A 25,230-nucleotide genomic window follows, 5' to 3' on the forward strand; every position below is an offset into this window, starting at 1 on the left:
AATCTGGGCGCATGGCCCCTCGTGGCAGGAAGGGGCCAAGAGAGAACACATCCAGTATCCCTCTCTGGCTGGCCCGAGTATGGACTGGGGGCCAGAGACAGGGAAAGGAGGCCCCGGCTGCCGCATGGCGCACGCTCGTGACTGAGGAGTTAAGGCCTCAAGCCCACCAGTAAAAGCGACGGAGATCCTGCTGGGTGACAGAGGGGATCACGGAGGTGTGCGGCACAGTGACGGCAGGACGGCCTGAAGATTACCATTTGTACGCACCTGCGTAGCCTTCACGGGACGGCATCACAGGACCTCCGTAAAGCCCAGCTGGTGGCGGCCTAGACGAGGGAGACCGCAGAATGAAACCTAAGGGTGCTGCAGCGGCCCAGACGAACAAACTCGACAAATATGCGGTCCCGATGTGGGCCCCTCAGACCGAGGCATAATGGCGCCATCTAAAATCTAGGGACCACCCTCGAGACAAAAATCGACAAGATGTCAATTGAGATGAACCTTTTACGCGCCGATCTCAACAAGACGTCGGACAAGGCCAGGACCAATGAGACGGACATCCGGGAGCTCCAGGCCTCCTCCAAGAAGCTCGAGCAGAGGGTTAACGAACTTGTACACCAGCACCGCCAGGTAGCCTTGAAGTTCGAGGACCAGTAAGGGAGGACCCCGCGGAACAACATTCGCGTAGTGGGCGTTCCAGAAGGTTTGGAAGGGCCTAGTATGGACCTCTTCCTTGAAGATTTGATCCTCACCTGCTTGAAACCGAAACGGCTCTCTACTATGTTCACTGTCGAGAGGGCTCACCGCTCGCCGATCCCCAAGCCCAAGCCAGGAGCTCCACCGAGGACCATCATTGCGAAAATACTCAACTATAGGGATCGGGACGCCATCTTGCAGGCCGCCAGACAGATGGGAGACCTACAATATGAGAACGCAACAATCAGGTTCTTCCCAGATTTTATGCTCAAAGTGCAACGGGAACGGCGCTCCTTTGATGGGGTGAAAGCGGCACTTCGGGGAAAAGGTATTAAATACATGATGTTCTTCCCAGCAAAGCTAAAAATAATTGCCGGCGGCAAACCCCTCTTCTTCACTACGCCATCGGAGTTGCAGGACTGGATAGACGGAGGACCATTGCAGGCGTCGGCGACTACTACCGGGGACGAGTGGCGAGACACCCGGGCCAAGTCACGGGGCTCATTGGATGGACGATCCGACATCGACAGAACGAGTCAGCACTCATGGCGATCGAGATCTCATAGCCCTGACATGGGCGGCACTCAGAGATGCTAGTGGACTCACACTGAGTGGAGAGACTGCATTTACTGACTTCTGCAGGCTGTACTGTAATGTATAAATCTTTCCTATGTTATTGGGGGTATGGACTTCCCAGGGCGGTGCCAACCAGGAGGGCGGCGTGCTCTCCATGCCTGAAATGGGCCAGATCTAAACAGGTAGGGCTGGAGACACTCCCTGACTTTGATTATCTGCACTTCACGGGCAGACTGGCCCGGCCGGCCATGGGACATTGATAAAGGCATCTGGTGGGGGGCGGGATGGAACTGAGGGTGCCATATGGATTTATTCGAAATGTGTGTGCATGTGCTTGATAAGCTATGAAATGTATGGGGAAAGGCGTTCTGCGGCTGGAGTTGGTGCCAGCGCACTCCCCACCTAACAGTTTTTCAGGGGGAGGGTTCTTAACTCTTTCACCTTTTCTGGGGCGAAAGGCGCTCTGCTAGTTGGGGATGTGGGTCGTTGTAAACCTACGTTGCAGGGCAGCAGGGAGGTGTGGAGGCAGGGGGACAGCAGTTTCATTGTTATTTACTGATGGTTGGTAATGTTTGGCGGGGACGGGAGAGGGCTTGAGTTGGTCATGCAGGGAATGTATTTGTGCGCTGGTGCGGTGTTGCAGCAGCTACAGATTGCGTACTGGGATAACTTCCAGCGATGGCTACAAGGTGAGATAAGAGTCTTAAAATCCATAGTTGGAACGTCAACGGGTTGGGTGACAAGCTCAAGAGGAGTATAGTTCTCCAATTTGTTAAACGGCACCTCCCAGATGTTGTCCTCTTGCAAGAAACGCACCTTATCGGCAACACCTGTCACACACTCAATAGATGGGGCTATACACTGGCAACACATGCCGGCTTCACTTCGGGGTCCCGCGGGGTGGGCATTTTGTTGCGCCGTAACTTTCCATTTGTCATTGAACACTCGGAGACTGACCCGATGGGGCGCTATGCGGTGCTCTCGGGGAGGTGGGAGGGACGTATACTCAACTTGGTGACGGTTTATATCCCCCGGGTCTCCAAACCCAGTCATATCATGATCTGGGTGGACTTCTCCTTTCCCTTCCTGAGGGCCAACTTCTTCTGGGTGGGAACTTCAATGCAGTAGTATCAGGAGGACTGGATAGGCACCCACCCCGAGATCTTGCGGCGGGGCTCATGTGGCTCTTCAATCTCCTGGAGGGATTCGGATTAGTGGACCTCTGGCGTATGCGCCACCCAAATCTACAGCAGTACACATTCTTCTCAGGACCACCTCACACTTTTTCAAGGATAGACTACATCCTTACACCTCTGCAGCATGACTCTACCATTCGAGGGATCAAACATCTGGCACGGGGTATTTCTGACCACTCCCCCATATGGGCACACCTAACTATTGGGGAACAGAAGGTAGGCTGTGTTGCGCCCATAAACTCCTGGCTCCTTCACAATCCTGAGAGCAAGAAGAAGATCACCCGCTCGATGGACCAATACTTCCAAGAAAACGTTGGGACGGTGGAATCCCCTGCTGGCCTTTGGGAAGCATTTAAAACCGTACTGAGGGGTGAAGCCCTCCACAATTGCCGGACAACGCAGAGAAAAGGAGATGCAAATGCTTACCATTGAGCGTGGCCTTCTCGCTCTGGAGGGGGCAGCGCAAGTTGACGGGAATCCGGGGGCTCTGCATCAAATGCAGCTCAAAGCGGCTGAATACAAGGCACTAGCCACCAACGCCGTTAAAAACCTAGCAAGAAACAGGGACGGCGATTGTATGACCAAGGGGACAAAGCGGGCAAATTAATAGCCTGGTTAGATAAAAAGCAGAAAGCGCAGAGAGTGATGTCTGAGCTTCAGACCGAATCGGGCGCCCTCCTCACTGAACCTCAGGAGATAGTTGGCGAGTTTGCAGCAAATTTCAAAAGAGTATACAGCAGGGGGTCGGAGCGGCCGGAGGAGGATTCCTCAGCGCTTTTGGCCGATATTAAGCTGCCCACCCTTTCTGGCGACTCCCGAGAGACTTTGGACGGTGCGCTTACCGCTGGGGAGCTGGCCAGGGCAATCCATGAACTCCGGCCTGGGAAAGCCCTAGGACCCAACAGTCTCCCTATTGAGCTGTACAAGCTCAAACCCAATTGCCTGGGTCAACACCTAAAAAATATGTTCGAGGACAGTAAAATTCTGGGGAAACTACAGAGAGACCAGCGCATCGCCACATTAGTGGCCATCCCTAAAGAAGGGAAACCCAGAGAGCTGTGCACCTCTTACAGGCCAATATCATTATTAAACGCTGAACCCAAAATCCTCGCGGAGCTACTCGCAAATAGGATCAAGCTGATACTTACCAAACTGATCCACCCAGACCAATCGGGCTTTATGCCGCACCGCAACACCGCGCTCAACCTACGACGACTCCATGGAGTGTTAGGACAATGCCACACGATCCAGGAGGGCGCGGTTGTAGTCCCGTTGGATGCCACTATGGCATTCGACACGCTCGAATGGCCTTATATGATGGCAGTCCTCAAGACGATGGACTTTGGTCCTAATTTTATTGGGTGGGTGCGCTTCCTCTACACTGAGCCATTAGCCCAGGTGGTGGTGAACAATAAGATCTCAGAGATTTTCACACTGGAAAGAGGGATGTGACAGGGCTGCCCCCTCTCACCCCTGCTTTTTGCCCTCTCCCTGGAACCTCTTGCGGCCTGGATACGACAAAACCTCTCACTACGGGGGCTCAGATGGGCAGATGGGTGGGAGGACCAGATTTCGCTCTATGCAGACGACATCCTCTTGTACCTCGACTCACCCACCAAATCCCTTAGAGTTGCTCTAGACATTTTCACCAGTTTCGGGAGAAACTCTGGTTACAGCATCAACTGGGGGAAATCATTGATATACGTCCTACATGGCGCCCCCCCCCCCTTCAATACAGCGCGATTGCCCGATTAAGATGGCCACAGAGGGGTTCACGTACCTTGGAATCTTTATCTCCATGGACGTGACGACTCAATACGAGAGGAATCTCTTACCCCCTCTGCAAAGGTTCAAAAGAGACACCGCCATTTGGAAGAGGCTCCCGCTGTCCCTACTGGGTCGGGCAGCTCTTTTCAAGATGATGGTGCTACCGCGGTTTTTATATGCTCTCCAAAACTACCCAGATTTAACCCTCAAAAGTATTTTGCAGATATTGAGGCCACCCAAAGGGACCTGTTGTGGGCCGGAACGCCACTCATATCACTACAGAAACTTACACTGGTGTGGTACGATGGGGGTATAGCTCTTCCGGACATTCAGAAATACTACTGGGCAGCACACCTTTCGGCCATAAACAGTGGTGTTGATGATCCCGGGTATGGGATGGACAGGTGGCTCCTCCCAGGTGGGAACTTTGAGGCGGTGCTTTACTCTAAATCTAACAAATATCCCCTCACAGGACACCTACAAAGCACTCTGTTCAACTCTGGCATATTGTGAGCCGCAAACTGGGATGGGCTGACAAACTCACTTTGGCTACCCCGCTCTGGGTCTCCGAAAGGTTGAGTACACTGGGTCGTACAAAAGGGTTTCGCAACTGGGATCTGATAGGAGTCTCCCGTATAAAAGATCTATGAGGGCCCAATGGTATGGTGACATTTGCCTCACTACAGCAAATATATGACTTAGCGCAAACTGAGTACTTCCGATACATACAGATCAGGCACTCACTAGAAGCTAACATTCCACCCAGAGCGACGCTCCTGGAGTCCTCCCCCCTAGAGGACAGACTGCTGGACGGCCATCTACCGGAGAAGGCTATCTCCCTCACATATAAAAAACTTATACACCACACCCCTGACCCCTTACTTGCACTTAGGAGAAAGTGGGAGACTGACAGTCTTGAGATTGATGACGAAGAATGGAGAGAGGCACTTTCTTCCCCCAAAGAAGTAGCAATAGCAGCAAAACTGAGGCTAATACAACTGAAAATATTACACAGAGTTTACATCTCTGGTACAAGATTAGTTTTGATGGGCAGGAGTGAAGGCAGGCTTTGTAGGAGACAGTGTGGGGAGGTGGGGACGTTCCTTCACATACTATGGGAGTGCCATCTAATACAAGACTTCTGGAAGCGGGTGCACAACTGTATGCATACTGTCTGGGGGGTTGACTTGCGACCCGATATTAAAAGGTGCCTCTTGAACATATGGGAGCCCACAGACTTGTCCGCAAAAGGTAGAATATGGGCGACTCTTGGACAGGTAATTGCAAAACGCAATATAGCACGTCTGTGGGGAGCGGGAACACCTCCAACGCTCAGTGCATGGAAGAAAGACATGGACTGGTGCATGCTGCAAGAGAAGACAGTTTACGTGGACCGAGGTGGTCCCCGAAAATGGGCGGCAATCTGGTCGAAATGGAATGAGTACCGTGGCAGCCTTTGTGAACCTCCCTTGATCCCTTCCCTTGACGAACCATTAACGCCTTAGTGTTTTATGTATTGCTACCATCTTATGTACTATGACATCAGAAGTGGTATGTTTGTATAAGAATCTGTGGATGTAACACTGTAAACACTGTGAATCCCTGTGTGCAATGACCAACAAGTTTATTTTTGCAAATAAAAAGTTATATAAAAAAAAAAGATTAAGATTAATGAACATAACCAAAGCCCTGACTATAATTGTAAAAATTTTATTTTCCATTCATATCGATAATCACTGTGGAACTTGGCAACCACGTGATAAATGTTTATGATACGAATAAAATATGTTCCAATGAACTGGACATCTGTAAAAAAGGTAATCAGGTTTATGGAATGAAAGGGAACCGCCACCAAGTAAACAGTCTGGCTGTACCGGAATGCAAATATTCAAACACCAATCCTGCAAAGAACTTGAGATAAGATACATAGGCGGATACCAGGCTGAATTATCAATTATGAACATCTCTCAAAATAATTTCAAGATGAAACAAAATAAAATCATCAAAACAGCGGCTTTGTTTGCTCTACAGTACCTTCTTCTTCACTCGAGGCCTTTGGCTGTCCACGAGGCAGATAGGTCAACTGCACCTTCCTGTTAATGCCAGAAAAATGCCCATACCTGTCAGAAAATAAATAGAAGAGGTGTCAAGATTTATGATTTTACCAGGTCATCTTTAGAAGCACATTATGTATAGATGTTGCTTTTGACCAACAGATTGTCCCATCAACCACTAAAGTAACCAAAACTATATATATATATATATATATATATATATTTTATTAACATTTCTGCAAGCCAGCAAACATTGGAGATGTAGGATACTCAGATTACAAAGAGTTCCATGAACATTAGCTTGCATTATACATGTGAGGCATTCACATTACAAAAAGTGAAATGTACATTAGCTTACATTATAAATATGGAAGTCCACATTCCAAAGAATCTTGTGAACAGTAACATATGTAAAATAAGTACCTGCATGTGTCTTCTATTTTGGTGAGTTCATCGCTCGGGATAAAGTCTTTACAAAGTGTGTGTAATGGCGGGGCGGGCCAGCATCCGCTGCACTAGCGATGTATTGCAGGGGGTATGTTCGTCTGATGTCCACTAGCTGCAAATTTTATGGAGCACACATTATGCTATTATTAGCTGCTATCCTGTGGGGGGGAAGAGGACACGTATTCTGAATGCGTATGTTACGGGTGTAGTGTCCCCTGGTGCGTTTGGTCTAATCACTGGGGGTCTCACAGTATCTCTGGTGGCCTCCGGGTTTGCGAGTAGGTAGGTGTGCAGCGGGTCACAAATATCCCTGGGGCTTGACACTGTGGGCAGTAGTTCCGCATATATCAGTGTCTGTTCTTGCCATTGGAGAAGGTTGCCGATCCAATCCTTAAATTTGGGTGCCCTCCCTCTACCCCATCTGCACGCCACCCTCTGCTTAGCTAGTAGAAGGCTCAGTGCATTTGAATAGTTGGTATGCTGAGGGTATATCTGGTGTGTAGCCCAACAGTGTAACTACAGGAGTTTGTGCGATTGCTGTGATGGTCATGCGTCCTAGCGCCTCTAGTACCGTGTTCCAGTATAGTATGATCTCTGCACGATCCCATGCCAGATGCAAGAAATCTGCTTTATCTTGTCCGCATCTATTGCATGTGTCGCTATCCCGTAATTGAAACTTAAATAGTCTTACAGGGGTGCAGTAGAGTCTTTGGAGATATTTAAAGTGTATGATTCTCAGACAGCTATTGGCCGATATCTTGCCAGTCTGGTCGCAGCAGTATTGCCACTTCTTTGCGTCCGGTGGCTCCCCTATCTCTCGCTCCCAATGTTCTCTAGCGGTCCCCACATGTAAACCAGCTGCTGTCTGTGGAGCATGATACTACATGGGCAGAGTTTGTGTTCTGGAGGTAATCCAGAGGATAGGGGCGTACAGCATCAGTTAGCTGAAACATCTGAGACTATGTCCAATTTATTTTAATTCCCGGATAGTTCACCAAACGCTATGAACTCCCGCAAAATAGGATTAAGGCTGGTTGTATAGCGTAATCTCATCCGCATATAGCGAGACTAATACATACCGAGTCAGGTATTCCAGGGCCCACTCACGATGTAGCTGCCAGAGTCTAGCCGCTAGGGGTTCGACAGCGAGGGCGAATAATAGCGACGACAGCGGGCATCCCTGTCGGGTTCCTTCGTGATCTCAATCCAGGGTGAGCTAGCATAATTTATTATGACCCTTGCGCGTAGCCGTGTATTTAGCAGCCATATCCAGGCCAGGAAGCATTCCGGCATTCCCATTTGCCCCAGTATAGTAAACAGGTAGTCTTACTCCACCGAGGCGAAAACCTTGGTAGCGTCGAGGAACTCTGCTACTGCCTGTAGGTCAGGGTCTATGTCCTGCATTGCTGCGAATAAGGTGCGCAGGTTATGAGAGGTAGCGCGTCCTGGCACAAAACCTGCCTGGTCGGGCAGCACTAGCACCTGCATGAGGAGACTAAGCCGGTTCGCAATAATTTTAGGCAATATTTTAACATCGCAGTTGATCATAGAGAGAGGTCTATATGAATCACATTTATCTGCTGGCTTCCCAGGTTTGAGTATGGAGATTATGGTAGCCTCTCTCATGGATAGTGGCAGCTCCCTCAATTCCACAGCTTCTTCATACACTTGTTTGAGTATTGGCGCTAGGTGCTCTTTGTACGTTTTGTAAAATTCTGCAGGCAGGCCGTCAGGCCCAGTGTCCCTGCCAGAGAGGAGCTGCATTATGGCAGTACTTATTTCATCTAGTTTGAAATCCGCAGAGAGGAACTCTCTCTGCGAATTCCCCAGCCACCCCAGGGCGATCGGCTCTAGGTGTTGCTGTAAGGATAACGGGTGCTGTCTGTGTGACATATATCGCGTGGTATAAAAGGTTTAGAATGTTTGAAGAATATCTGATGTCTTTTTCGCACTGTCATCTTCTGGTGTCTGTACCTTTAGCACGTAACTCGAAAACCTGGGTGTCCATATGGTTTCGGCTAGTGCTTTCCCTGGGCTCTCACCCTCCCCATAGCGTTGGGCCCTGAAATACTTCCCTCTAAATTGGCACTACCTGTCTGCTTCCTCGCAGTAATCAGTTATCTTGTCCCTAAGTCCGATGAATTTCTGCAGAGACAGTGATCGTGATATGTCTGCTTCAATGCGTTGGAGTTCGGTCTCTAGTTGGGTGAGTGTCCGTGGCAAGTCTCTAAGTACTCCCCCTCCCTTTGCAGTACTAAGCCCCTCGGATCGTGACTTTGAACGCCTCCCACACCGTTGTCACGAATTCAACCAAGCCTAGATTTCGCTGAAAGAATTCTTGTATCTCTTGGTCCATTTCTACTTGGAATGCGATATCTAAGAGCATAGTGGGATTCAACCAAGACAACTTTATACAAAGTGGTGTTTTTTCCAAATGCAATCTCTCCTTAAAATTAATGTAATAAAATAGAAAAACGGCTGTTGATGATACAGTAGTCAAAAGTAAGATATCTGAGTGAATGAATATATTAGGTGAAGAGATCTGTCTACAGACTGTGGGACACAAGTTTGACTCCAAGAAGATAAATAGTTTTTCTCTCATCATAAATCAGTATGTTAACAAGAATATGGTGACTCCTGGGAAGGAATAGTCATCCGCATGGATGGACGTCCCCCCTGCCTCGAGTGCCCCAACTGTACTGATCTCTGAATGCTTAATGCTGACTTTTATTCTCATAGGCAAACATGGATTGTGCATGTGCCATGACATAGGCCTGTCTCACAGGTTGCAGTCTTTTTGGCCTGGGTGAGGTGCTCAAAGCACTACCCTCTCAGTGGTGGAAGGCTACTGCCTTCACCAGGAGCTAAGCAGCATGAGTGCGGTGGTGGCAGCATACTGTGTAATGCTCAGTATGAGTGAGCAGGTCCTTTTAGGTCGAGCCTAGACAGAGCTTGTGCTGTCAGGCAATCTGTTGTATTTACTTTGTAGGGTCCTCCCAAGCTTTGGATTGGCTTTTGTGAGTGTGGTTTAAAAATTGTAGCTTAAAAAAAAAAAAAAAAAAAAATTGTAGCTTGCAAATGGCTAATGGTGGGTGTATGTCCCATCTTTTTTCAAAAGTTCACTCCCATGAAGTATTGCCGCGGGAGCGAGCAGCAGCGCACCCACTGGCGGCTGCTGCAACAGGACGCACCCTTTGCTCCGACAGCGCTCCTCTCCATGCATTGTATCTGTTTGGCTGGAACATCTGCGCTCATGTTAGTCTCTGTTAGTTTCTGGTCATAACATAATTTAAAAAAAAATATGTTACATTATTACAACACCTCCTGCTCCGTTAGTTCCTTTCGGCCCTCCACGCTCTGCACACACCTTCAATTGTTAACCTCCCACCCCATTAGTTCTGCCACCTCCCGTCCTTTCTCCAGCTCGTCACTTTCCGCCCTCGATGCTCTACGAGAGAAAGCAAAAGTAAGTGGTGGCGCCTCACTTTAACAAAGCACTGCACCCCATGGTGCTGTGGTCCGGGCACCGGCTGACCCAGAGGGGCTGGAAAATACAGGTATTTCGATGCATGCTAAATCCTGAAGTCTCAAACAATACCATGCACTTGTTTGCAGTTGGCATTGTGAAAAATGGGGGTCGTACATCTGAGGTGGAGCTTGTTTTCACCCTTGCTCTGTGTGTATCTCCCCCCCACCAATTCTCTCTACTCCCAGCGATTGTGTCACCTGTGGCCCCTCTAAAGGTGGTTACTAGACATAACACAGCTTGGCATAGCCTGCGTCATTCCAGCAGGCCTCTGTTCACTGCTCCTCCAGTGGGTGGGGGCGGGGGATATAGTCGCGGTTGCTGTTAGACCCATCATCCACACACGACCGACTTGCACACTTAACTGCTAATTTCTTCCTGACCTGGAGTCACACATTCCACCGTATTGCATGAACAGTGACACGTGGAGTCACCCAGCACACAAGTGTGCTCCTGGGCATCCGTCTCTTCCTCGCCCCTCTAAAGTGTCTTTCAGAGTCTGTGCCCTCAGGCGTCGCCTACGTCTTCACACCCCTCCCTCCCCCGCACACCATCCCACACAGTCCCCAACCACCCCCACAACTTCTGAACCAGGGTCTGCCCCAGTTCGTCTCTCTCTCTCTCTCTTTTCTGTTATCCCAGGACTCGCGATCAGGCACCCCTCCCCATTAGTCATTCCCCCTCCCCTCCCTACCTGAGTCCCTTTCTGCATCCCTTCCCCTTCTCTAGCAAAACCTTTGGAAACTTTCAGGTGAGCTTTAGCTCCCTCCCCTTTTCACTCTGGCCCCTCCCACCTGTTCTTGGGCCTTCCTGTGGCCTGGTGCAGCAATCATGGCTGACTCTTGCATCTGCTCTTGCTGGCTGTCTCTTCTTGCAAAATTGTCCGTCTCTGTTTTGATTGCACTCTCAATTCCATCCTGCTGTCGGCCTGTTCCCCCTCACACTACCTGTCCCTTCCTTGCCCTCGGTGCCTTTCAGTTACTCTCAGTGTCCTGGTCATTTTCCCACTCTTACTAGCCGTCTCTCGCATACCCTCACTCCGGCTGTCTCTTATGTACCTTCAGATGGTTTCTTGCTTTAATTCTTGCTGATTTTCCCTTCTTTTTGTCTTTCTCCCCTCACACTGGATCTCTCTTGCTTGCATGCTGACAGTCACTTGTCCTCTCATGACTGTACTCTGCCCTGTCGGTCTCTTTCCCCCCCTCACCCTACCGGCCTCTCACTTGCCCTCGGTGTTTGTCAATTACTCTCATGCTCTCCGAGTCCTGCTCCCTCTCTCACTATCTGCCTCTTGCATACCTTCATTTTGGCTGTCTCTTATGTATCTTCAGATTGTCGCTTGCTGGGTGTCTCTTCTTTCTGTCTTCCTCCCCTCACTGGATCTCTCTTGTTTGCAAGCTGACCATCTTTCGTGTGTCCTCGCATAACTGTACTCTGCCCTGTCCATCTCTTCCCCACACACTAGAGCAGGTGCCACAAAGGTCTCGCAAGTAGTGTTTACGCACAGCTTGCAGGTTTTGTAAACACAAATAAAAGGCATAATCATTCATAATGCCAACAGCTCAAACTCCCACAAATGCGAGACCTATTGCATTTAAAATGCTTTAACCTGTGTCACTGGAGTAAGGCCTACAGGCTCGCTCATTCAACGTTCCACTGCTGTGTGCTTTAACCCATCCCTTGTCCTATATCAGGTTGATGTGGATTTCTGTGCAATGCAGCGCAGAAGTGGGTTATCTGCTCTGAGTGTATGTGTGCCTGGGAAGGGTACAATACAGGGATAAATGCAGTATTGCACAGTGCATGCATGCAGAATGCATGTGCTGGTTTTGTGTGTGCCTGTGAATGGTACAATGCCTGAAGATTGTAGAGCGTTGCAGTGCGTGCATGCTGAATGCATGTGCTGGGTGATTGTGTGCCTGTGAGTGGTACTGTACATAAAGTATGTAGTGCTGTATAGTGCGGCCATGATAACTAGATGTGCAGGTCGTATGTGTGCCTGCGGATTGCACAATAGATGGCAGACTATGGGTTCCATTTTGGGTGTCCCAAGCCTGCATGGTGAAACAGGAGGATGATAAATCCCCCAAGACAGATTTGTGTATTGCTGCATAAAGTAGAGTCGGAGTAGGCTCCTGAGATACGGACTAGTAGTGGAGCTTACCCTGGATGTTGCGTATTGTGAATGGGGACTAACCACTATCACTAGGAGTGAGTGGGGCCCGGGGGAACTGCCTAAAGCAGAGGTATTCAACCTGTGAGACGGTACCGCCAAGGGGGCCAAGGAATCATGGGAAGGGGGGATGCACATTCCCCAGTCTAACTTCTGCCTGTAATCCAAAATGTCCACTCTTCATTTCCCCGGACAGTTGATTCCGAAAATGCTTCAGCTGGAGTGTCAGTCAGGTAGTGTCCTGTGCTGTGAAACCGAAGCAGGGTAGACAGCTAAACAAGTTTTCCTGTCAGGGTGCCTACTTGCCTGAAAGAAATGCAAATGTGCGTTACAAGTTAGTCTGCAAATGTAAGGGGTAATAGGCAAATGTGTAGGATGCTTGGGAGCTGGTACTGGCTTTAATTGATCGAATCACTAGAAGCTTTGTGATGACAAAGATATTCTGTTTGAGTGGTAGTGCTAAGAGTTAACAACTGAGCTGTAAAGTGTGTGCTTTTAATGAATAAGTTACTTACCTCCGGTAACGCCTTATCTGGCAGAGACAATCTCCAGCCACAGGTTCCTTACCTTAGAATTACCCCCAGGCGCCAGACTGGATCCAGAAACTTTTCTACAGCAGTACCTCTGGGCGTCCGTTGAGGGTGTTGGCCGACTTCGTAGCGTGATGTCACTGACCAGGTCATGAGTGATGTAATATGTGAGGTCATAAGCAGTACACTGCGGGGGTGCAAGTTATAGTTAGCTCAGCTAACTTAGCTGCTGAATTTCTCTGGTTTTGTACGAGTGAAATATCAGCCTAACTATAACGTCCTTCTAACCTTTGGTTTTTTTCAATGAATTTCTAAGGTTTTTTTTAATTCTATTTCCTAACTATAACCCCCTAGTAACCTTTGATTTTTTCAGTAAATTTCTAAGATTTTTTTAAATGCTAATTCCCAACTATAACTTCCCTGTAACCTTTGGTTTTTTCAGTGATTTTCTAAAGGTTTTTTTTAACTCTATATCTTAATTGTAACGTCAATTGTTTTTAAGTGAGCCTCTAATATTTTTGTATTTTCTTTCTAAAACTGGATAATGTATATTATATTTATATTATATACCCTTCATTTTTTGATTTGCTATGTGTTTATCAGAAAGCACATTGATAACTGGTTTTATTTTTAAGAATTGTTTGAATCGGGACAACATTGTCGCATTTACTGTGGAGAATCTGTGACCAGCAAATGTATTTCACATACTGAAAAATACACTTAGACATTTTTTAAATAACGTTTAAGTCTAAATATTTTGTAAGATATTGTTTTTACTTTTATTTCTATGATCAATTTAGGAGAAATCCACTTTTACAAAAAAAATTATAATCACGACTACTGACAACATCGTGGTGCCGTCAGTAGTCGCAAAGAGTGCGTGGTTTGTACAAAGTGTAGAACATATATATATTACCTACTGGCGGTCGCCAGTAGGTAGTTATAGTTAGGACCCTGTTTCCATAGGAAAACCGCAACATTCTATTTGGAATAACTTTGGCGCCGGTCGACGAATCCTCGCGAAATATTCAAAACTAATGGGGCGCTACGCTCCGCTCCTACCCTGAAAGTCTCGGGGGGATTCGTCGAGCGGGGGCTGAGATAAAAGGGGGGTCCCAAAACGCGTTTTCCCCATGCATTTTTCCATAGGACCTTTAGTCCAAGCTACAGCCCGAACGGCTGAACAGAATTACTTGAAATTTGGCAGAGAGGTAGTCCTCAGGTCAAGGAAGTGCCTTTTGTAGGTTTGGTGTAAATCTGTTCAGTAGATTCTGAGAAAATAGCCTTTAAATCAATATATATATCTGAGCCAGCTTACGGTGCGCTTACGGTGCGCTTACCGTACGCGTACGGTGACGTGCGCAAGCGCGATTCTGATTGGCTGTTAGATCTTAGTAAACATTCGAATCGGTCGAAACCAGGAAGCGGCGGCCGCCATTTTCTCTCTCGCAGTCTGAGAGGGGCTTAAAAAACAAAGGCCAAAAACATGTAAAGGGGCTGTTTAGACAGTTCCTAAGCACCCAGCCATGTTGACGGAGTCCTCAAAGACCCCACAAGGCCAAAAACGGAATTTTAATTTTTTCGATAATTTCGCCGATTACGCTTACCGTACTCGTACGGTAAAAATTAATTTAAAAAAAAAAAAATTATCCATACTCTCCCCACCCCATGTGCCAAGGGTGCCCGAAGGGCACCATTTGTGCATAGCATATTACAGATGTGAAAAATTAAAATATTACCTTTCACAACGAAGCGCAAAAATTATCCATACTCTCCCCACCCCGTGTGCAAATTGTGCCCGAAGGCCACCATTTGTGCATGGCATATTACAGATGTGAAAAATTAAAATATTACCTTTCACAACAAAGTGCATCATATGTCCTCCATGTGCGCACGGTGCGCGAAGCGCATCGTGCGTACATGGCCCATCTAGCGTAACGTGGGCACGCGGTGCGCGTGCTCACTGTGCGCGCACGGTGCGCACACGGAACGAACTGCGTTAAGTGGGCGCGCACGCCACGAATGGCGTAAAGTAACTTAGCATTTAAAAAACCGTACAAATTCACTGAAAAAACCATAGGTTTCACACACGTTATAGTTAGGAATTAGCATTTAAAAAACCTTGCAAATTCAGTGAAAAAACCATAGGTTTCACACATGTTATAGTTAGCTGGAAATTTTACTGATAAAAAACCAATGAAATTCCCCCGTTCTAGTTAGTGCAGGCAACTATAACTCACGCGACCGCAATCCTCTGCTGATGCTAATACTGTATTTAGACACTTATTTGCCCATGTCTTCTTCCATTAAATTTTAGCTATACATATATTACAAATATTTTTTTTTCAGAAAGACACATATGTCATCAGCAGAGGATTGCGGTCGCGTGAGTTATAGTTGCCTGCACTAAAAAGAACGGGGGAATTTCATTGGTTTTTTATCAGTAAAATTTCCAGCTAACTATAACATGTGTGAAACCTATGGTTTTTCCACTGAATTTATATATATATATAGACACATTCTACATTATATTTAACAGTAGAGCTTTATTAGTGTACTTTTCAAACTCATATTTTGTAGTGACTTTCCAGAAAAATAGTCTACAAAGACTATTTTCCGTTTTTTGCAGGGACGCCAGGCATCGCGCCGACATCGGTAGTCGCGAAAATCACATGTTTTTCAGAAACTCTAAAACACATATATACAGATATTTCAATTGATGTTTGACACTACTCTGATCTGCAGCTGTCTTATACATACTCTCAACACAAAGGCTCATGTCAGAGCCATCCAAGAGGCCAACATTTTTTTCATTTTCTTGTCAAATAATATTCTTTTTTTAATCTTTGAAATTTGCAATGAACTCGCGATGATCTCGCTCACGCCGCGAAATCGCAATACAAAAGCAGACATTCAATGACCACCACCACATTAAAAGATTTTTACTTCAAAAATGTATTCTATTACAATACATACATTACTAAGCCCATCACTGCTTCAAAAACAGTTGTACACATATTTTTCTAGTAATTTTTTAAAGAAACTGTTTAAACCCTACTTACTGTTTTCGCGATTATACCGAGTGTCGGGATGACTCAGGTAACCACGGCGATTGCGCCTTTAGGTGGTGCAAAACAGATATATGCACACATTTTACAGTAATTTAGACACTAGGGGTTTGTTACTGTACTGTTTAAACTCCTATTTTTGTAGAGCGTTTGTATAAAAACATCTATTTAAACCGATTTTCTTTTTTCGCTATGACGCCAGGCATCGCGATGATATTGGTAGCTGTGATCACCGCGAATATGTCACGAAATGACAAAACAAGTGCAGACATTCAATAGCCACCACCACATTAAAACTTATAACTGCATAATGGATTTTAACCAACCCAATAAACACATTTCTAACTAAATGACTGTATATTAGCATGTACAACTCTCTTAATAGCTCTCTAACACAGTGCATAACTTTTTCAGTGTAATCTATGACTGCATGCATCACTGTATCACTAAGTCTCTCATTCACTGTATACATATTTGAGAGCATCTGTGCATCAGTCTGTCAATACTTCTGTATCGAAAGGCATGACTGCCTCAGTGCATCAGTATCACAATGGGTCTGTGATTGGTTGCGTATGTCTCTCACTCAATCTGTGAGTAGGTGCATGAGTGCCTTTGTGCATTTGTAAGTAAGTATATGACTGTCTGACTGGATCTGTGAGTGGATACATGAGTGTCTAAGTGGGTGTCTGAGTGGGTGCATGAGTATATGAGTGGATCTGTGAGTGAGTGCATGAGTCTCTCAGTGGGTCTATGACTGGCAGCGTGAGTGTCTTAGTGTCAGATGGTTCTGTCACTGGGTGCATGAGTCTTTAAGTGTGAGTATGTACAGGAGTCTCTGAGTGTATAACTGACTGGCTGCAATAGTCTCTAAGTGGGTCTATGAATGGCTGTGTGATTGTATGGGTGTGTGAGTGTCTGAGTGGATCTGTGAGTGGGTGTACAAGTGTCTCAATGGGTATGTGAGTGAGAGCATAAATCTCTGAGTGAGTGAGTTAATGGGTGCATGCATGAGTGGGTCTGTGACTGGGAGGGTGAGTGTCTGGGTGGGTCTGTAAGTTGATTCAAGAACCTCCACTGGGTGAGTGGGTGGGTGTGCATACATCTGAGTGAGTCTGTGAGTGGGTGTGTGAGTTTCTGAGTGGCTGACTGAGTCCATAAATTTCTGAGAGGGTTTGTGACTGAGTGTGGGAGTGACGGTATGGGTGTATGAGTGGGTGTATCAGTGTCTCAGTGGATCTGTGAGTCGGTGTATAAGTGTCTCGGTGGATCTGTGAGTACGTATGTGAGTGAGTTTGTGAGTGGGTGCATGAGTGCCTAGGTGGGTCTTTGAGTGGGTGCAAGAGTCTCCAAGTGGGTATGAGACTGTACACAAGTCTCTGACTGAGTCTCTAAGTAGGTGCATGAGTCTCTGCGTGGGTCTGTACATGGGTGCGTCACTCTCCGATTGAGTCTGTAAGTGGGTGCATAAGTAGCTGAATGGGTATGTGAGTGTGTGTATGAGTGGATATATGAGAAGATACACAAGTCTGTGAAAGTGACCGTCGAGTGTGTAAAAATATATATATATATATTTATTTTTGTTTGTTTCCACTAATACTCGCGATGACTTTGCTATATTTGCGATGTCCCCGCATTGGTATGGGGGCTGCGCTGGCAGACTTGACGTCATCACGAATATTGCACTCGATTAAAAAAGAAAGAAAAAGATTTTGGACACATAATTTGTGACCCCTTATGTAGGAAGCTGGCTCTGTATATACTATACCAAAGTGAGGTATAGTGTGCACGGAGTCCAGTGGAACCCAAAAGGTAGGCAGAGGTAAAGTAGATAGCGCCTCACTCTCTATTTAGGGTAGTGTGGTCAAGCAGTAAGGCTTTATCAGAGGACATTGTTAAGCATTTGTTGTACACACTACGTCAGCAAATGAATTCACACACTCAAAGAAAGAACTTCAGACCAATTGTTTTTGTATAAAAATATTCTTTTAGTTATTTTATTTCCTAGAACCAAGCAAGCCTGGCACAGGTAAGTGATAAATACTTTGCAGTAAATATACAGTTGTAACACAGTTTGAATTGCAATTGTAAATGTACTTTGATCACAGGAGTGTTACTGATAATGCAATGCTTTTCAGAATACAGTACATATACTCTGTATAGGATTTTTAGTAAAATTACAGGTAAGTTACTTTTGAGATTAATTTTCTTACACAGTGTAGTATACCTGGATTCTACACTGGGATATTTCCTGTAAGCAGGTAAGTGAAATCGCTTTTGTTAGTACAATTTTAAAGAATTTATTTAGGTTTTCCAACTCCACACTTAAGAATCTTTTCATAGATAAACAATCAATGTTATCTTATGGTGGAAAATAGTGTTATCGGTTAAAAGGTTAGGACTTTGTTGTGGGAGATGGTGTTCTGGGGTAAGACTCGGGTGTCCCCCAGGGTCAAGGATGCAGTGTGGTTACACCCTCAGCAGCACTAGGGCAGCCTAGTGCAGAGTGCTGAGGCCCAATGTTATCGAATGGGGGATAGGGGACCTCTGGTTGGTGGCTGCTGACGAGCAGGGCACTGGGTTGTGGGAGCAAAGCTCCTCAACTTCAGCTCAGGGCAACTGGGGGCTTACCCTCAGCGGCACTGGGGCGGCCGGGTGCAGAGTGCTGTTTTGGCGTCGGAAGCCCTGTAGTATTTCAATGGGGAGTGTCCGGTTTGCAAAAGCACTCCAGGCTCGGGGACGAAGGTCTTCTGGGTGCGACCACCACTTGGAGAGGTAAGTTGGCATGTTGGGGGTTGGTTAGTCACTGTCGGTTGGGACACCCAAGGCCGTGCGGAGTCAGGTGCAGGGGTGCCTTTTAGGGTCGGATATTCTTACCAGCTCCTGGTCGCGGTTGGGGGGACCTTCCGGTTTGAGCCTGCAGGCATCGGCTGGAGGCTTGAGGCAGGTCAGGGGTCACCGGATCTCGGGTCAGGATCACCGGGGGACCTCCTCTTGGTGTTGGGCCACTCGAACTTGGGCAGTGGGCGTCAGGTGCAGACCTGCGGATCCCTGCAGAACTGGAGTCTGTTGTTTGAACAAATCCGGTGTTCACGCGAGACAGAGTCTTTGGGATTGAAGGCAGGCAGGTCCTCCGGGTTTGTCGAGGTTGCTGGCTGCAGGACACACCGGGATTTTGCTGGAGCAGGTTCGAGGTGGGGACAGGCCAGTAGGCCTGGGTCCAAGTCAGTGGGCGTTCTCCTCTTGTTAGCTTGGGCACGGCTGTTCGGTCCTTCTTCTTTTCTTCTTGCAGGTTCTTGTCTGAGGAAGCATGGTTCAGGAGTGCCCCTAAATACTAGATTTAGGTGTGTTACAGGTAAGTAAAAGGTTGGGGCCAATGGGTCCCTTCCCTGGGGTGGGAAAACCCCCTGTTATGCCAACCTCCAGTGGGAGGGGGGCATAAACCTTTTCCTGGTTGGCTGGGTCCCCCCATCTGCAAGATGGCAGGGACTGAGAGTTGTGCTTCACCTCGCCTCCCCCACCTGAGGGGTGGAGTTGGCAGAGGTGGGCACACCTCTCTTCCTCACTTGTTTTTACCACCAGTATTTCCCCCCAAAGTGGGGGTCAGAACCAGTCTGTACCAGTTGCTGAAAGGAGCAAGTGGCCTGGGGAAGCTCACAAAGGCAGCAAGCCTTTGAAGCTTCCCTTTCATGGACTTTGCCCATCCTGGGGGAGGAGGCTTGGCACCTCGTCCCAGGATGTGCATTGTTTCAGGCCCCTGAGAGCAGCAGGCTCTCGACCCAGGGGTCTAGAAACATGTCTGGTGGTGGCAGCTGAAAGCAGCCACTCGGCCTAGTGGTAGGTCGTTTTTCAGGGGGCATCTCTAAGGTGCTCTTTGTGTGCATTTTTCATTAAATCCCACACTGGCATCAGTGTGAGTTTAATGTGCGGAGAAGTTTAATACAAAACTTCTCAGATTTCAGTGCAGCCATTATGGTGCTGTGGAGTTTGTAATGACAATCTTCCAGCACCATATACTCTTAATGGCAGCACTGCACTTACAGTGTCTAAGCACCTGTACCCTCACCACTGGTATAGGGCACCCACCTAGAGTGGTGACTGATCTATGCCAGGGCAGTGAGTTGTAGGCATGGCACACAGGGATTTGTGCCATGACGACTCTTCACTTTGTTCTGCACCAAGACACGCAGCCTGCAAAAGCAGTGTGTTGGTGTAATGGTACAGGGCCTCTAAGGGTGGCACAATAGGTGCTGCAGCCCTTAGAGATCTTCCCTGGTCACAGTGCCCTGTGTACCTGTAGTGCCATTTACCAGGGGGCTGACCTGCGGCCAGAGATGCCAATTGGGTTTTGTTTTTAATGCAGGTTTAGGGAAAGAACATAGGCCCTGGTAAGCTTTCACAAAAATATTCAGCCTCGGGAACGTTCCCTGAAAATAAAATGGCGGCCTCAACTTTCTGTTCAGGTTGCGTCCAGCCAATTGGAGCATTCCCATTGGAACGCGCATTTGTGATTCATTGCGAAACCACAGCGAAATATCCGTGGCCAGAGATATATGTATACATTTTGGCTAAAACTCCTGGATGGATTTGCACCAAATAACAAAAAGCACAATCTGCATAACACCATCTACCTTTCTGCCAAATTTGGTGTAATTCCATCCAGCAGTTCAGGCTGTACGTGCGACAAAGCGGAATTAACATTGCAAACGCACACTTTTTCTGGTCCCCACTGCACGGATCACTCCAAAACTTTCCATGACACACAGAACCTACTTTGACACTTTTCTGGGGGAAAATTTCATGAAAATTTCAGTCAAACGACGTCAAAGTTATAGGCAAGTCACTCTATCACAAGGATGATGTCATCAATGATGTCATGAGTGATGCCACTGACCATGTCATGAGTGATGTAATATGTGACGTCATCAGCAGTGGATTGCGGGCGCGCGAGTTATAGTTATCTGAACTAACTATAACGGGGGAATTTCATTGGTTTTTTACGAGTGAAATATCCACCTAACTATAACATGTGTGAAACCTATGGTTTTTTAAGTGAATTTGCAAGGTTTTTTAAATGCTAATTCCTAACTATAACGTGTGTGAAACCTATGGTTTTTTCAGTGAATATATATATACATATACACACACACACACATATACTGCTGGATCAGCCGAAACACGTCTCTTCAGTCGCCTGGGTCGAAGGAGGCCCTTTTCAATATAGAAGCCTTAATCTTGCAGCCCTCGTGTGCATGCTCGCCACGAGAAGAGGGGAAAAACTCCCCGGAAAAGAATCCCCCAGGATCACTAACCTCCGTACGAACCAATCCAGAGTAGGATGGCATGGAATCCATTTTCAAGAAGAGACAAAAGATGAAAAAATGGCTATAAACCCCAAAAGGGGAATAAGACACATCTGAAGAGTAGCCAGATCAGTGCCAATACTGGGGTTGACATCAGAGGTGTGAGGGAAATGAATCCAACAATACAACATCAACCAAGTCAAAAAGTAATAGTAGCTTTGCACCGGGCAGAAGCAGATTAAAGCAGGCCATGCAGAGGCATAGCAGACAAAGGTTCGGCAAAGTAGGCCACGCGCACCAAGATACGGACACGGCACATCCACAAGGGACTTAAGAAAGCAGAGAAGAGAAGGGGCAGAATCCCGTTTTGCCCGTGCATAGCGAGAGCCAGCGCAAGAAAGGCTAGCGTCTGAGGAGAGAAAAGAAGAAACACCATCCAGGTGAGGGCCAGAGAATCAGTCTGCATTTCCTCTCCTGGGAGGATTCTCTTCTCTGAGAAGAGGCAGAGGTCCTTTTGGATCTCTCAGAATGGTTAGACCCCTCTGAGGGGGATCTGTTCCTTCTGTTTGGATCCACCACTCTCCCATTAGGGATGGAGGGAGTGCCTCTTGGGCCATCACCTCCATGTTGTGAATGGACTGATTCATCCAGGTCAAGTTCAACTTCCTCTTCCTGGTCCTCATCAGAGTCCACCTCTTGGGTGCCCTCTTCAGCAGGATGCCCACCCAACCTGTCTACCCCTTCAGACACTAGAATCTGCTTGAAGTCTGCGAGCAGGATTTCCCTGAGACGTTGAGTGTTGGCACCCTTGTTTGTCTTCAGTTGCCTAGTAGTGCACATCTCCCTAAGCTCTGCAAAAGAGAGGTTGTCATACTTGTTGACTGGAACCCTTGAGGGTCCTTCCAGGGCCTTATAGGCTCCTGAACCTGAAGACATTTCTGGTGTAGTGGTACTGGTGTATCTACCTACACTAGGTGTGGCCTACTGAACCCTTTCTTGAGTTGTAGTCAAGGTGTGCTAAGCCCTCGACACACAACTCCTAAGTTTAGTAGAACTTATTGTATTCTAAGCTTAAATGTATATGTACCTTTAGTACCAAGTGGCTTACACTTTAGAAATTCAATTTGTTATCTGGTAAAACAATGGGAAGCTTGAATCCCACCGCTGCACACCAATGTGAGAAGTTGGCCTGGCATATGCTGTCCTCTAGTTATAGGGGACACCTTGTACCAGTCCAATTCGACTCTTATGGTGATAGGTTAAAGACAACCTTTAAAGAAAGCTATCCTAGTGGTAGCTGTGGAGAGCAGCCTTCAGGCTAAGTCTTGAAGGAGTGTTAAGCTTATTGTTTTACCATAGATAACCTCTTGAATAACCAAATGAAAGAGTAGTCCACACAGGTATATATATAAAATATATGTATTTATTCTAGGAATAACCCCACTAGTCTCTTTATGAGGCTAGAGGTGAAGATACAATTCAAACAAGCATTGATAGTTACAATAAATAGCACTGGAATCACAGGGTCCCAGGGGGGGACCAAACCATATAAAAAAAGTGGTATAAGAACCACAACAATTCTACAGACAATGCCTAGGGCATTTAGGGTCGCCGGCCCCTTGTGAAACCACCCAAGGTAGTGAGGAAGGGGACCCACGGGAGACGCGTGCAGTGGCTAAAGCTACTGTCGGGATCTCTATTAAAGCCTATGGAGAATGTCGCGGTTGAATTTTACAAGTTTAAAAACACTTCTAGCAGGAGTTCAAGTTCAATACTTTAGAGTTAAGCTTTTGAAGAGCCCACACCCACGAGAGTACCAAGGTACCACTGTTACCTGCCCCGTTTTCGATGTCGGGTCGCGGGCTGATTTTCAATGGCAAAACGTGAAGAACTGCTGCTAGCAAGAAGCGTTGTCGTAAAGAATGAAAATTTAGATCTTGTAGATAAGGACCTGAAAGCAGAGGGGACAGAGTCTGGGTCACGGCACAGTGACCAGGGGGCTCAAGAGAAGGAGCCATTCAATGTTGGGTGCTTCCAGGTGGAAGAGGCGTAGCTTGGATCGTCAGCCACGAGGTCCAGGAGGCGTTAAGGAAGGCCAGCTTCTGGAGGGCGACTGTCCCACGAAAGATGAGGGTCGCTGCGGTGTTAGTGTCCGGATTGGATCCACTAAGCCTTGGCAACCGCAACCCACGCAAGAAACACAAAACTGCTACTGGTGCAGACCTACTAGGTCTGAGCGAGGTCTCCAGCGAGGAGACTGAAGAGCAGGCCTGGAGCAACCAGGGGAACTCTTGGAATCGTAGAGTGACCTCCGCTAGGGCCCACAAGTCAAGAGACAAGGGACCACAGGAGGCAGCAATTTGGCGTGCGTAAAGATGCGCTCACGGGTCGCCGGAGCGGGCTAGGGCGTCGATCTTTGGCACAGATGCTGCTGAGAGGTTGGCTCAAAAATGGGCCAAAGCACAACTTCCCCACTCGTCGGGGTCGGGTGCAATGCAAGAGGTGGCCGGTGTCCTGGGGATCTCGGCACCCACGGTGTCCCCGGTGCTGAGCTTTGCTGTGCACACTCACTGGCCTCTGGGATGCTTGGAAACCCACCTCAAGGTAGGAAAGAGTCGTCGATGTCCGTAGGAGCAGCGAGGTGCCAACCGGGTCACTTGCAGTGTTTCAGGTGCCTGCCAAGCAGGGGGGTAACTCTTTTACCCCAAGGGAGATTTCTTCAGGTAGCTGTGCGGCAGCAAGTCGAAGTTCAAGTCTGTGAAGTTCAAGAATAATCTGAGGCTCTGGGGACCCCGTATTCACCTTTATCCAAAGATTAGGGGAGTGTCCAGATCAGAGCCCACCAATGAGAGGTCAGGCGGGAAAGGGTGGCTACACCCTCTCCCCTTTGTGCGTTTCCCGCCAGGGCAGGGGACAGGATGCCCCTGAACCGGTTCCAGGCGGTGTATGCAGAATGTAGGCACTGGAGAAGCCTACGTGCAACTCTGAAAGGCATCCTATGGTGCACCCACTCAGTTCCAATGCACATAGTCTGTCTGGGGAGGTGGGAACACCTCCCTGCAACAGGATCCCTATTGTCCAGCTGCCGTGGCTGGAGTTGTGCCCAGCAACAGACAGCCAGAGTCGTGTGGGTGGCGGGTAGCATCCATTTTGTACTACGTGTGCACTTTTAAATTGGTGTCTAAATTCTGCCGCTTTTCCCTTATTGCCCCTCTAGCATGGGGGAATCATGCCCTCAGTCCCATGGCTGGATTGGGGGTATGATTCCTAAATGTTTGACACCAAACACGATATGGTTCTGTGTAGCCATTCTCAAGTTATCACACTATCGCGATATACTTATAATGCGGTTAAGAGTATATGGTATGGCTACACTACAAACAAACCAGCAATGATTTTACGAAGGTTGCAGAGGGGCCCTACTCAGGTAGGGGTCCTCCCTCACACATATCTCAGCACCCTGCCTTGTAGGATTAGCAAGGCCTGCTCTAGGGGTGACCTATGAGGATATATGTGTTGTATTAAGTGGGATACAGGATACCTATATCCCTGTAAGGAGTGCAAGCACCACCTTACCCAGACTACAGTAGTGGTCTGGTGGTGTCATTTGGTATGGCTGTCCCAGGGGTGGCACAATAAGTGCTGCAGCCCCTGGTAGGCCTCTGAGGGACCCATGCCCTGGGTACCTAGGGTACCATCTACAAGGGGCTGGTAGGGTGTCCTCAGTATCCAATCGGAAGGTACCTAGGGTACTCACATCAGTTTAGAGAAGAAGCAGATAGGCTGGGGTCCTGGATAGCAGGGCCACAGCCTGGCTAGTGTCATAAATAGTCAAAACATCAGCAACAAGTTGGAGGCAACTATGCAGTCGATGCCACTCTCCTACACCCCCCCTAA

General features: G+C 47.6%; 1 protein-coding gene across 17 annotated transcripts in view; it reads right to left on the minus strand.

Annotated features, from left to right (window-relative positions):
• Positions 1-25,230, minus strand: part of PPIP5K1 (diphosphoinositol pentakisphosphate kinase 1) — a 1,768,598-nt gene that overhangs the window by 834,681 nt on the left and 908,687 nt on the right. For all 17 annotated transcript variants that reach the window (XM_085644342.1, XM_085644333.1, XM_085644343.1 and 14 more), the window contains one exon: positions 6,270-6,355. In XM_085644342.1, the coding sequence (XP_085500468.1) occupies positions 6,270-6,355 (86 nt within the window). The remainder of the gene's footprint in view (positions 1-6,269; positions 6,356-25,230) is intronic.

This window comes from Triturus cristatus, chromosome 3_1 (genome assembly GCF_964204655.1).
Source record: "Triturus cristatus chromosome 3_1, aTriCri1.1, whole genome shotgun sequence".
Classification (NCBI taxonomy): domain Eukaryota; kingdom Metazoa; phylum Chordata; class Amphibia; order Caudata; family Salamandridae; genus Triturus; species Triturus cristatus.